The 15,232-nt window shown below is 41.5% G+C and overlaps 1 protein-coding gene across 1 annotated transcript in view; it reads right to left on the minus strand.

Annotated features, from left to right (window-relative positions):
* The window catches only part of KLHL1 (kelch like family member 1), a 452,588-nt gene that overhangs the window by 290,086 nt on the left and 147,270 nt on the right, over positions 1–15,232 (minus strand). Inside the window, exon 3 of the mRNA XM_048851948.2 lies at positions 7,940–8,076. Within this exon, the coding sequence (XP_048707905.2) occupies positions 7,940–8,076 (137 nt within the window). The remainder of the gene's footprint in view (positions 1–7,939; positions 8,077–15,232) is intronic.

Raw genomic sequence — 15,232 nt, forward strand, 5'->3', positions numbered from 1 at the left:
CAACTGTAATGGCCCCTTAACCTCACGGCCATATACAAGTTCAAATGGGGAAAACCCTAAACTGGGGTGTGGTACAGCTCTGTAGGCAAAGAGCAACTGCTGCAACATTAGGTCCCAATCACTGGAATGCTCATTTACGAATTTACGTATCATGGCCCCCAAAGTTCCATTAAACTTCTCCATCATGCCATTTGTTTGATGGTGGTAAGGAGTGGCAACCAAGTGATTTACCCCATGAGCTTCCCAAAGGTTTTCCATAGTTCCTGCCAGGAAATTAGTCCCTGCATCTGTGAGGATGTCGGAGGGCCAACCTACCCTGGCAAAAATATCTGCTAGTGCCTGGCACACACTTTTAGCCCTGGTGTTGCTTAGAGCTACTGCTTCCGGCCATCGATTGGCAAAATCCATGAAAGTCAGTATGTCCTGCTTTCCTCTGGGTGTCTTTTTCGGAAAAGGACCCAGAATATCCACAGCTACTTGCTGAAATGGAACTTCAATGATGGGGAGTTGCTGGAGAGGGGCTTTGACCTGGTCTTGGGGTTTTCCCACTCTTTGGCATACTTCACAAGACCGGACATAGGTAGAAACATCCTTGCCCATTCCCTCCCAGTGGAATGACCCCCCCAAACGGTCTTTGGTCCTGTTCACCCCAGCATGGCCACTAGGGTGATCGTGGGCTAAGCTCAAGAGCTTGGCCCGGTATTTAGTTGGAACTACCAACTGTCTCTGAGGATGCCAGTCTTCCTGGTGTCCCCCAGAAAGAGTGTCCTTGTATAAAAGTCCTCTTTCTACAACAAACCTGGATCAATTAGAAGAGCTGAGATGCAGTGGGTTGCTCCGTGCCACCGTCCAAGCTCTCTGGAGGCTTTCATCTGCTACCTGTTCGGTCTGGAACTGTTCCCTTGATGCTGGAGACATCAGTTCCTCATTGGATTGTGGAAGTAGGCTTGGTCCCTCTGGAAGTGATGTAGGGGATTGGGCTGTTTCCGTTGACTGTGAAACGCTTTCCGCTGGGACACTCTGTTGGGGTTCAGGCTCCGGCTGAGCCTCTTGTGTAGGGTTATGGGCTGCTGCTGGTTGAGGTTCGGTGGGGCCCTCTGGTGTTGAGTTTGCAAGTACTGGATTCAGTGCTGGCAATGGGTCTGGTGTTGGTTGTTCCGCTGGTTCTGGTTCTGGGACTGGTTCCGTCTGGGTCTCTGGGACTGGATCCACTACTGCTGTTACAGACATTGGCCTGGGGTCCGGGTCCATCACCTCTGACTGGGTCCTGATTGAAGTTTCCGGAACAGAGCTAGGCCTCACGGCTTGTTTTTCCTGGCTGGGGGTGACCATTCCCATGCTCTTGGCCCGCTTCACATGATTGGCTAAGTCTTCCCCCAACAGCATTGGGATGGGATAATCATCATAGACTGCAAAAGTCCACATTCCTGACCAGCCTTGGTACTGGACAGGCAACTTGGCTGTAGGCAAATTGAAAGAGTTGGACTTGAAGGGTTGAATCGTCACTTGGATCTCTGGGTTGATTAAATTGGGGTCCACTAAGGAAGCATGGATAGCTGACACTTGTGCTCCGGTGTCCCTCCACGCGGTGACCTTCTTCCCGCCCACATTCACAGTTTTCCTCCGCTCCAAAGGTATCTGGGAAGTAACTGGGCCTGCGGACCTCTGGTGTGATTCCAGTGCAATGAACTGTAATCTGTTGGGGTTCTTGGGGCAGTTGGCCTTTACATGCCCCAGCTCGTTACATTTAAAACATCGTCCAGCTGACGGGTCACTGGGGCGAGGTGGGTGGCTGGAGAACGGCGTGGTGGGACGATAAGGTGTCTGGAGGGTTCTTTGGGAGGTAGGTGGGGCCTTGGGCAGCCCCCGGTAATAGGGGGTGGTCTGGGGTTGTCCCTTCTGGTCTTCGCTCCAACTGCGACCAGTTTTCTTCTTCTCGGCCACCTCCACCCATCTGGCTCCAATCTCTCCTGCCTCAATTACAAGTTTTGGGCTTCCCATCTAGGATGTATCTTTCTATTTCCTCAGGAACACCCTCTAAGAATTGTTCCATTTGCATTTGAAAGGGCAAATTTACTGGAGATTCAACACTTGCTCCTGATATCCAGGCATCCCAATGTTTCACAATGTGGTAGGCATGTCAGGTAAATGACACGTCTGGTTTCCACCTTAGGGCTTTGAACCTCCGACGAGACTGCTCGGGTGTTATCCCCATTCTGACTCTCGCCTTGGATTTAAACAGTTCATACTTGTTCATGTGTTCTTTAGGCATTTCAGCTGCCACCTCAGCTAAGGGTCCACTGAGCTGCGGCCTCAGCTCCATCATGTATTGGTCAGCAGAGATGTTGTACCCAAGGCAGGCCCTTTCGAAATTTTCTAGGAAGGCCTCAGTATCATCGCCTGCCTTGTAGGTGGGGAACTTTCTGGGATGGGAAGTGGTACCTGGAGAAGGATTGCTAGGGTTTGTTGGTATATTCTGCTGAGCCTTTATCTTCTCCATCTCCTCCACATGCTTCCTCTCTTTTTCCTTCTCCTCCAGTTCTTTGGCCCTTGCCTCCATTTCTTTGTCCCTTGCTTCCATAGCTCTCCTGTGAGCAGCCGCTTGGTGTTGTTCTGCCTCTTTCGCTGCCTCCCTTTCTTTGTCCTTTGCCTCCATCTCTTTGTCCTTTGCCTCCATTGCTCTCCTGTGAGCAGCTTCTAGAGCTTTTTCGGTTTCTTTCATTGTCTCCAGTTTGGCTAACTCCAATTTGTGTAGTGCCTTGGTGTCTGTCATCTTTACCTCTCTGTTTTTAACTAACTTTACACCCGAGGGTTAGAAATGAAATAAACAAAACTTGGCTTGTAAAATTTTGCTGTTCTGGAATAGGATACCTATTCTCTGATAGTGATTGTCAGCCTACAGAAAAAGACAATTCCCTTTGTCTCTGCTCTGGCCCCAAATCAAAGCAAAAAACCTCCAGCTACTTGGAAACCTGCTTACCAGCAGCCCAAAGGAAAAAAAATTCCTTTTCAAACCTATGCTCCTTGTAAAAAAAAAAAGATCAAAATCCTAAAAAAAAAACAAAAAAAAAACAACCTGCCACTTTTGTCTCCAGGCAAATGGGTAAAACACCCCCGCCTGTTTACTTTTAGGGAAAAAAAGACCTCTGGTTTGGAAGACTGTGAATATCCCTGCAGAAGTTAAGTACCCTACCTCCAGGCAAAGAAAACCTGCAATTCAGAAAGATAATCCCCTTTTGTCTCTGCTCTGGCCCCAAAGCAGAGGAAAAACTAGTTGCTTTCAGCTGGACCTCCTTTCCAGCAGCCCCAAAGGAAAAAAAATATTTCCTTTTTAAAATCTGATTTTCTGGTTCAAAAAAATCTCAAATTGATCTCAAAATGATTTCAGGTTAATCCCACCACTCTGCCACCATGTCAAGGTTCCTCCCCCACTCTGAACTCTAGGGTACAGATGTGGGGACCTGCATGAAAATCTCCTTAGCTTACTTTCACCAGCTTAGGTTAAAACTTCCCCAAGGTACAAATTAATTTTATCCTTTGACCCTGGATCTCCACTGCCACCACCAAACTCTAACTGGGTTTACTGGGAAACGTAGATGGACACGTCTTTCCCCCCAAAATCCTCCCAACCCTTGCACCCCACTTCCTGGGGAAGGTTTGGTAAAAATCTTCACCAATTTGCATAGGTGACCACAGACCCAAACCCTTGGATCTGAGAACAATGAAAAAGCATTCAGTTTTCTTACAAGAAGACTTTTAATAGAAGTAAAGGAATCACCTCTGTAAATTAGGATGGTAGATACCTTACAAGGTAATTAGATTCAAAACATAGAGAATTCCTCTAGGCAAAACCTTAAGTTACAAAAAAGACACACAGACAGGAATAGTCATTCTATTCAGCACAGTTCTTTTCTCAGCCATTTAAAGAAATCATAATCTAACACATACCTAGCTAGATTACTTACTAAAGTTCTAAGACTCCATTCCTGTTCTATCCCCGGCAAAAGCAGCATACAGACAGACCCAGAGCCTTTGTTTCTCTCCCTCCTCCCAGCTTTTGAAAGTATCTTGTCTCCTCATTGGTCATTTTGGTCAGGTACCAGCGAGGTTACCTTTAACTTCTTAACCCTTTACAGGTGAGAGGATTTTTCCTCTGGGCAGGAGGGATTTTAAAGGGGTTTACCCTTCCCTTTATATTTATGACAGCATCACACCCTGTTTAAAACTGGTGGCAATGTTATACTGGCAGCATGTATGGTGAGCTCACTTTTTCTGTTCTAATAGGTTTCTTCAAAAACTGCTATCAGCCCATAATCATCTTTGATTTACTGTAACACTCAACTGCCCCCAGGTAAAGACTTTGTCTCAGACAACAGCAACTAAATCTGAAATTAATGTAATTTTTGGTATCACATATCCAGATATAATTATGGAGATTTCCTTGTCTAATTCTGACAAATGGAGCCAGTAAAGTCAATTACTGCCTCTCTACAAACTGGAAACCTAACATGGGCATCCCACAGAAGAAATTCCTGTATGTTTATAAATTGTAGATGGAAGGACACCAGCATGGTGGAAATCTGATAAAATACTGATGGCCTTTTTGCAGTCTCTTCTGGAAAGCTCACACTTCAGACTTTGCCCCTGCTCCTGTACTCAGTAGCCCTTAGCATATCAATTTAAAGAATCAAGCTCTTGCGAACTTTGATGTTAACTGACTCAGACAGTGAATAACTATTTACCAGCATTTAACATATAATATCTAATTATCTGAAATGGACCTAAGATGTACAAATTTCCACAAAGTTTGAGTGGGTTCAGAACCAAGCATTGGACCCTGCGTATAGAGGTGTGCTCCAGCCCTAAAGTTCATATCCAAAGCTAAACTTAGCTAAAGTTTGAGAGGGTTTGGATCTGCCTTTCCACTCTTAGCTGATCTCTAATACATTAGTTTTATAGTCAGAGATGGTAGTATCTGCTGCACTTATGTTTGCCTGACACTTCCCACTTCTTTGATAAACTTTCACTGTTCAGCTGCAAATTTCCATATCATAGAATCATAGAAGATTAGGGTTGGAAGAGACCTCAGGAGGTCATCTAATCCACCCACCCTGCTCAAAGCAGGACCAACGCCAACTAAATCATCCCAGCCAGGGCTTTGTCAAGCTGGGCCTAAAAAATCTCACGGGTTTCCCTCAGGCTGAATTTTTCTAAAAAGTTTCAGCTAAAATGTTTTAGCCATTTCAGGTAATAATATAAGAGAAAAAATGTTTTACCCATCTCAAAAAAAAGTTATTACAAAAGTTTTATTAACCAGCTGTCTAGCAGCCCCAGCCTTTGGTATGAGGACTAGAAATGTGGTGCAGTGTTGCCTTTTTTGCCTGAAAACAGAAGGGTTGCATATAAAACAAAATCACAATATGATTCCTAGAGACTAAACTTAACAGGCCAAACTCCAGTCTGAATGAGTTTCTCACCCTAAATGTCTTCTGCAGGGCTAGTTGTGATCCTATTTTCATGAATGTAATCACACTGCCCGGTTACTTCCTAGGTGCAGGATAAAGCTGTCTTCCTTGCTTTTCTCTTATATTCCCAAAGTTAATTGTAACCCAGTGTGTGCAAACTGAGATTTTTCAGCAGCTAAAACTCAGCAAAGTTGTGCATTTTTGTCTCACATTCTTGTTCACATTCTCTTAAATCTTGATCTTTGGTAATAAACTTACAATTGTTTTCACTATAAATATATCTCAGTGTGGTAGTATTGTTCAGGATGCTGATCCTGAGTTGAGTCATTCAAGCTGGTGTGTACAGCTAATCTGGTACTTCTGTGACCTGTTCAGTAGAGAAGGGGCTGGACACTACTTCAAAGAGGTTTAAAGAGTGGGGTATATCTATTGTTAACCTTCAAAATAAAGTAAAGCCTGACATAGCCCAGAGGAGATTGTTTGGGAGGGGGGGTACCAGGCTGAAGTGGTGGTGTCAAGTAGCTGACAGCCAGTTAAGCACAAGTCTCTCTCTCGCCGGTGGCAGGGGGGTAACAAGGTGACTCACAGTCCTGGGTACCATAAGAACCATCACATAAAAGTGCTATATAATGCAAACAAACCTAAAAAATAAAAGGGGCCCTGTTTCTTCTGTGGAAGAGGTGCCTTCCTACACACCAGCCTTCAGTTTGTGGAAGAGGTTCAAACATGTCAGTATGAGATATAATATCCTCCCTCTCACAGATGTGCATCTCTCCTCCAAGCCATTGCCAGTGCCCGCCTTAGAAACACAAATGAACAACTAAAAGTCAATCTTTATTGCTATATATTTTTCATTTGTCCTTTTGCTTTAACTCCTAGGTGTGTACCTGCCGAACAATCAGGGGAGCTACTTCATTCCTATGAATCCCAAATCAAAATTCAACATATATATTTTATACTAACACACTCTATATATTATTTAAAGAAAAACACCTGTGTACTAATTGAGTGTCATGTGTTAACTTAAAACCATGGGCGGAACATTATGTAATCTTTAGCTATTGGCTACTGTGCTTATCTTGTCTTGCTGCTAGACCTATCCAGGGGTTTGGTATTGCCTACCCTGTCATTTCCATCCACCCATGAAAAATCCATATAATCCATTGTAATCAATTGTTTGGCAGTGTCTCTAAGCTTAATAAGCAAGGTAACACTCCAACAGCGCTGTGCATAATAAACCCACATGTTTAATTCTACACGGTGTCCATATTTTGTTCCTTCACTAAGTATGCTGATAAATCAGGTGTATGTGTCTCATACTGCACATCCCAAAGTAGTGGGCACTTTTGAACACAATCTTTCTGTGTCTCACTTCCTCATGTGTAAATTGGGGATAATATAATCCCTTGAATTTACATGAGTACTTTGAAAATAATTAATTAATGTTTGTGAAGCACTCAAATATTACAGTAATGAGCACCATGGGGAAAATAAAAGCCCATGATGAAATTAATAATTGTATAATCTGAAAAGATTTGGAATAGTGTGCTGTAAATAGTGCCTGGGGCTACACACTGAACAGTGAGGAAAAAAACAAAAACATTGAATAGCAGGTCATTCAGTCACCACCACCATTTTGTGGACTGAATGAGGCTGATACACTGTGGTAAAAACCAGTATGTGATCACATAATTAATGGCTGTATCATTATTCATACACATAAGGGGGCAAATTAAAGTTGCACAGACTACCTTAATTCTGGTATTTCCCGTCTTTTGAGTGCTTGACTTTGCAACCTTAACATTCTTGTAATGTTGTTTTTGTGTGTGAGATACATATATACAATTTGACTTCACTCAGTAATAAAATACAGCAGCTGTTCAGAAAAACACAGCAGTTCAGTAACGTAGAGAAACATTACACAACAGATTGAAAGACTAGAGCAGGAAGTGAAGAAGACTGTATCCAATTCAAACTAAAACAGGAATTTTTTAAAAGTATTATGTAAATGAAATTTGACCAGGACATTAGGACACTCCTGTACTTCCAAAAAGTGTCATAGGTCCTGACCATATATGGCCATTAAAGAACCTGTGTTTTAGGATTATCCCATACACGGTGCTTTTCTCAACTGCGATAGATAATACCATGCTAGATCACAGCTGGCACACTGAGGAGAATGCCACTTACTGACTATCTAAAAAATGCCCTTTCCTGAACACTCCAAGTTTCCACCAAGCCAGATCCTATATAGGTTTTGGAGGTTTGCGTTCACAGTCCAAGGTGCAGAATGATGATGGATACAAAAATAGAATGACATTTAATATTCCAAACACATGTTAAATGAAGGGTTTTAAATTAATAATGATTAAGAAAAATACATATATTTTAATACCATATACCTCCAGTTAACTCGTAGGAAACAAATATCAATATCCTCCTTTCTAGGAAACATAATGAACACATTATAGTACCTGTGTATGAAAACTGAACAAGATCCCACAGCGCATTAGGGTCTATGCCTTCCATTTTGATCTCCTCTTGCTTGGCCTCACAAACATCACTTGTGAACATGGCAGCAAAGTAGTCAGAGACAGAACTGAGAACAAGCCTACAAAAAAGTGACATAGGTGTCAGTAAAATTACTGCATTTCCATTAGTTCCCTAAAATGCTTACATTAAGAACACTCACAGATTTTTATTTGTTAAAAATGTTATTTTAATATAAGTACAAAGTAGGATCAGTATTTTATTAATATCTGTAGGTGGAGAGATATAAAATTACAAGTGGGCTAATGATTCTCATTATAATTTGTTTTTGCATCACAGTGTAACTCAAGTGGTGCATAAGCACAGAAGTACAAAAGCAGAACAGGCAAATTGGTTTACAGTCTTAGTTGCTGAGGCTCTATCAGTCAGTATCAGAAACAATGTCACTTTTGTTAAGATAACCACCACGTGGGGTCAAAACCAGATTATGAGAGAAACTGGTACCATGCATCAGAGGTGCTCTTAACACCTTCCAGAAAGGTCAGATTGTGGTACCTTTACTCACAGCAAGCAGTATCTGAACTCCACACATAACAAGTTAGATTTCAGTGGGATTATTTATAGTGTAAGGTACTATTAAACGTGACCAAAGACATCAAAATCTAGTGGAAACAAATTGTTTATTTAGGAGACATTACATATAGAAAATTAATTGCTTAATTGCTACCATCTATGGCTGGTTTGTCTGGGGACATAATTTGTATAAAACTAAGATACTGAAAGAAATATATATGAGGAATATCCTATTTTTTAAGACCCAAACACCAGATCTTTAAACATTCATTCAAATGTCAATTTACAACAATGTGACGTTGGGCCCTTTGTCAGGCGTGGACATTTACAGAAAATAATAGGATCAGAAAATGTTTGGGGGGACCTAAACACAGAATAAGTCCTACACACTGTAATAAACCATAACAATTGTCCTAGTCTTATATTTTCAGAACAGTCAATGCACAAGTGCATAGCTGCAAGAGGGGGCAGGAACAGCCCTGGGAGATGCTCACTCCCCTTGCATGAGGATGTGTATTCAGTACCAATCATCACATCCAGATCTGATACATTCACATACTTATTCTATCGGGCCTTTAATGACAATAAGAGAAAAATACATCACAATACAGCACTTTTAAAAAAAAGACAATACCTTTTATTTGGCTCTCAAGAGACTCCTAACTGATTCATGATCAAAGTATTATTTAATACTTGGAAACATTCTGTCAGATAAAGTCTGTCTCAAGTAGTAGATAGTAAGTCATTTTGTTTTAAATCTCACATCTAAGGCATGACCTTATTCCCATGTGACGAATCCCATATTGTTTTTATTTATTAATTATTGTCTTGGATTTAATAGCCTAGCTGTAAATTAGACAATTAGACTTCGAAGTAATGGCTGATTAAAAAAACATCAAAGGTTGGCTAAACTTCAAAGGAGAACTTTACTTCATTAAAATGCTATTCACAGATTCATAGGCTTCTGATGGATAAAAATACTGTGTAAAAATGCACTGATTAAATAAAGTTGAACAATATTCTTTTAAAACAATTAAATATCTTTTCTCTAATTTTCACCATTCATAACATAGCCATACATTATTGATGTTATATTATAACATATCCAGATAAAGGGAGAATTCCTGACCTAACTCAGAGGTGCAGTGGATGGAAGAAATATAGCAGTGAAGGACAGGAGTGCTATTCGTATCTCTTGCCAAGCCTCTCCAAGGGCAAGCAAGGGGATTGTGAAGAGGCTACTTGGACTAGCCATCTGCACTAGCACACCCACACAAACGAGCCAAGATTTTGTCTAGGGACTAGTTAGGATTTCTTTAAAAATAGCCTACAGCAACATCTGAGTAACATACTAATCGTGAAAAAATAGCTATATTAGCAATGGAAAAGACCAATAATTCCACAACATTCTAAAACTTTTTTCCCTTTAATATTATTTATTAAACAAGTGAAATTCAATTGAAAGACACTTCCTAATTAATTTTTTTTGAAAGGTAACACTTTATTAAATCATACTAGTGCTTCACAAACATCCAATATTCAAATGGCATTAAATAAGAAGATATCAAAGGGCTCAATTAATCTATAGTGATCTACTACTTTCTGCACCTCTCGAGGCTACAACTAGTTGTAAATCTTGGCCTAGAGGTATGCTGACCTATTCAACAGAAAGGTCAGTTGTCTCCTGGATGTCATTTACTTTTTTCCAACTACTGCCTTGGCCATGGGAATATACTAATGAATCTCTCTTCCTTTGAAGATCATTACATCCAGTTCTTCACATAGCTTCAGAGATGATTCATGGAGAGACAAATAATTTGTGGGGGGAGAGGAATTTAATCCAAGATACTGAAAGAAATATTGACTTCTTAATTGCACCAACCATTAGCTGAAATTGCAACCTGATCCCAATAACCCCCAAAACTTTCCTGTTTCCACTTGCAACATGTTATGTACTGGCAAGCTTTTCCCATTTTATTTCTGTCTGACTTCTTTCATAGTACAATGATGCCTTATAATTTTCCCAGCAGTCTTGTGACAGCCTAGGCCCCTATGATCACTCTGTTAGAAAGTTATGATATATTTTGTACAAAGTACGTCTTGTGAGTATCATTTGACAACTCAGTCTGCTGAACATTACTGTCTTGGTAAAATGTGTGTATCAACATTGTATGTACAATTATAAGATTCTACTCTATAACAATGCTGTAACATGCTCCACAGTTAGAAAGCAGGCCAAAAAACAGTTTTGCAGAGACAACAAGACTATAACTTAGTTAACTGAACATTATCCAGCAGGGCAGAAAGTGTGAACAAGAAATTTACATTCCATCACAGGGATGACCTAAAACTCACACCCACAAGAGACTATTTTTCACTATGACTGAGCAAGAGTGTCTCTAGTACAAGAAATTGAATTATAAAGAGGGAAGAAAAATGCTTTATCTCACTCTCCTCCTTCACCTCTGCTTATGACTTCAATGACTCCTACAGAACTGAACTTTGTGGGGGGAAGGGCGAGATCCTGGCTGAAAAGAAACTCAGCTGGTGGACTGCAAAATATCTGGTGAGAGAGATATTTTCTTTGAATCCCTTCTAGTTTGTTAAGTTAGATGTCAGTTGCATTTCATCTTTTATTTATTTTGTAACCAATCCTCACTTTTTATGCCTCTTTACTTTTAGACACTTAAAATCTTTCTTTTCATTCTGGTAGTTATAAAGTTATCTTATTGTTTTATCTTAACCAGTGTGTTTGGATTAAATGTGAGGGAAACTCCATTTGGGATAGCAATGCTGGTCATATCATTTTCCTGTGATGAAATGACAGACTTTACATGACCTTGCACTGTTCAGTAGTGTGCTGGGAAATATAGGACACGCATTTCTGGGGGAAAGTTTGGAACTAGAGAATCTTCTGGTGTTCTTCTGCAGTGTGATTCATGACTGGCTAGCTGGTAGCACTCAATGCTGTGTAACTGAGAGCAAGTTACAAGCTGGAGGCTGTGTGTTAACGAGCCAGGAGTGGCTGTTCATGACTAAAGCAGTGTAAAAGGCATCCCAAGTTGGAGAACTGAGGAGTCACAGCTATTCAGCAGTCCAGATGGTATCCTGGGTAATGTCACAAGTCTACATACAACCGTCCAGTAACACAGCAGGAAACGTCTCGGGGTTCCTTACTGCATAAGGACATTTAGGGCCTAATTCTTCTCATACTAGTTTATTCCATTGACTTCAGTGGAACTGCTTACAGCAGTGTAAATGAGAAGAGAAAGACACTAATGGCATCTGCTTCAGCATTCAGAAATATTTTACATTAAAAATATTGCCCTTTTTCTGATGGTGAGACACAAAAGATATTTTACTTGATGCAGTTATGTAGAATTACATAAAAATACTTCATGTTATGGGTCTGCAGAAAATGCTCGATTTTAAAATAGGCAACCTGGTTTGAATAAAAATAGAGATGAACCTTCACCAGAAATTACTGGAGAAAGCATTCCCTCAAGATCAAAATAATCTGATTACGTCTCTCTACCATTCATTCTTTATTTGCTACCCTTGGTACATCATGGTTTCAACAGGTATTGGAAGCGGAAAAACAAAAATGAAGGCTACAGTAGGGGAACTGTATCCTGAAAAGCAATGATTGTGAAAAGGAGTTAGTGCTCAAAGTGGACAAGGAACAAAAAATGAGCTTCCAGGGTGGCCAGAAGGGTTAATGCAGCCCGTGAATGCACAAACAGATGAGTAGGAGTCCTTCAGGAGCTCAATCTGTTCAATTTATCAAAAAGAAGGCTGAAAGGTGACTAGATCGTAGTGTCTAAGTAGCTTCACAGGGAGAAAATACCAAGTATTAAAGAGCTCTTTAACCTAGTGGAGAAAGGTATAACAAGAAACATTTACTGGAAGTTGAAGGCCAACAAATTCAATCAGATATAAGGAGCATATGTTTGACAGTGGAGGTGACTAGCCACTGAGACAAGCTACCAAAGAAGTGGTGGATTCTCCATCTTGTGATGTCTCCAACTCAAGATTGGATGCTTTTAGTAAAACACAGGTTACTGGGCTCAATACAGGGGTAACTGGGTGAAATTCTATTGCCTGTGTGTTATGCAGGAGGTCAGACAAGATGATCTAGTCATCCCTTCAACCTTAAAAAAATTATGAATCTGATCTCTTGAGCTGTGTTCTGTTACCATGACAAGCAGAGTGGCAGAACTGGGCAATTTACTTTTTGCTAATTAAGTCTAAAATGGGTTTCCATATTTATTTTTGTATTTTCCTGTAGCACCCACTTTTCATATAAATATCTACAAGAAGAAGTTTGTGGGGAAGAAAAGTTAGGATAAGAGGGCTAGGTTCACAAAGGGAATTAGGTGTTGCAATGCCTATTCAAAACTCAGTGGGATGCACAAAGCTTGAGTTAGGCACTCAGGCTTCCTACAAAATGAGTGTAGGGAAACGGGCACCTAAAAATGGGATTCACAAAAGCCAGCATGCTGAGCAGGGAGCTACCTAAGATAGCTAACAGGAGATGCCAATGAGGGGCATGTGTGTTAAGCATCACCCTCTCAGGGAGTTCAGTCTAGCATAAGCATCGGCAACTTTTGGCACGCGGCCCATCAGGGAAATCTGCTCACGGGCCGGGATGGTTTGTTTACCTGCAGCATCTGCAGGTTCGGCCAATCGCAGCCTCCACTGGCCGCGGTTCTCCATTCCAGGCCAATGGGGCTGCGGGAAGCGGCGGCCAGCACATCCCTCGGCCCATGCTGCTTCCCGCAGCCCCCATTGGCCTGGAACGGTGAATTGTGGCCAGTGGGAGCTGTGATTGGCCGAACCTGCGGATGCTGCAGGTAGACAAACTGCCCCGGCCCGCCAGCGGATTTCCCTGATGGGCTGCATGCCGAGGTTGCCAATCCCTGGTTTAGCACCTATCTCTGTTTGGGATTCTCAGCTCTGAACCCTCTGCTGGAGTCAGGCATCTAAATAATCCGGTGGGTGGATGGTGGGGGGAGGGGGGAAGGAGATCCTTCATTACTGTCAACCTGGTACTCACCCCGGATGTGGGAGACTCCTACTTCACGTCTCCCCTCCACCTGATAAGAAGGGATTTGAACAGTGATCTGCCACCTCTCAGATGAGTGCTCTAACCACACTACCTAGAATGCTGTCTTTCAGGGATAACATTCTAATGTCTCTCTCCTTATTCATTGCAGAGGGAGCCTACACATGTAACTGAGGTTTTGTAGATCGCATTGTTGTTCCAGTGATTTTCTGGTTGCCGAAAAGATAGGATTTGTGACACTCAGCATTGCAATGCTCAAGTCCCTTTTTGGACCCAGGCCTAAATTTCTTTTGATTTTGTGAGGGAGGATGGTCTGTGGTCCCCTTGTCTGGGGCCCAGACAAATTCCTCCCCAGTTTTGGATTCTTGATGCCCTAAAGAGAACTACACAAAGTCCGTGACAGAAGAGGCAGCTGACACCTCCGCTCTCCAGAAAAAGGAGGGAGCCCATGAATGCTGGACATTGGTTGGCCCATCCGGCCATTACTCTTTTGTTCTAAATTTGCTTCCTGGAAATTAACATTTTGTTTGAATACCTTTTATTCTTTCATTGCTTGTAGGATAGTTAGTGCTTTCTCCCTCTCTGTAGACAGTTTTATTTTGGTGACTATTAGCACTAACAGGAGTCCTTTGTGGGCTATTGCAGTCATAACAGTCATTAATCTGAGTACTTCCTCATATTGATTTTAGACCTTTGCCTATTTCTTTCCATTATTATTTGACCACTGAGTAATCCAGCACTATGTGCTTGCATTTGTCCATTTCTGGTTTATATCCGCAGAGAAATTCAGGCCTGCTAATTTCACTTTATAGGGTGCTGATAGGAGTTTTAGGTGCACTATAATTTTAGAATGGTACATGTAGGGCTTTGTAAATTTGGTTTATTATGTCTGCCTTTTATTCATGTCAGACTATATGCTCACCCTGCATCATATTACCATAAAACTTTCTCAAGAGCCATATTTGACTGTCTATCTATTCTCAGGAATTAGTAATGGAAATTTATTTTAGCTTCAGTAATGTAAGAGCCAGAATATAATCCAGCTGACATAGGGATGTAAGGCAGAGTAACACATCACTTAACTTCCCTGATTCTCTGATACACATTCAGGATGGGAAGCAGAAGCTATGTCACAAGTACTTCTCCCTCCCCTCCATATTAGGGAGTGGGCAGAGATGGGTGAGGAGTGGAAAGAGCCACAGTTGTTCCTTCCAATATATTGGGTAGCATAGCTGGGCCATCATGACAGAGTAATAATCTGGACAAGGCCATTCTTAAACTCTGGGTTTCAGCCTAGGCTACTCTTGTGGCAGTGCAGCTATGTGCCAGCCTGTATTCAGGGCTACTTCTAAATACATAATCTAGCCCTAAATGACATGTTTCAGAGTAGCAGCCGTGTTAGTCTGTATCCTCAAAAAGAACAGGAGTACTTGTGGCACCTTAGAGACTAACAAATTTATTTGAGCATAAGCTTTCGTGAGCTACAGCTCACTTCATCGGATGCATGCAGTGGAAAATACAGTGGGGAGATTTTATATACACAGAGAACATGAAACAATGGGTGTTACCATACACACTGTAACAAGAGTGATCGGGTAAGGTGAGCTATTACCAGCAGGACAGAAGAAAAACCTTTTGT

This window comes from Caretta caretta, chromosome 1 (assembly GCF_965140235.1).
Source record: "Caretta caretta isolate rCarCar2 chromosome 1, rCarCar1.hap1, whole genome shotgun sequence".
In the NCBI taxonomy this organism is placed as follows: domain Eukaryota; kingdom Metazoa; phylum Chordata; order Testudines; family Cheloniidae; genus Caretta; species Caretta caretta.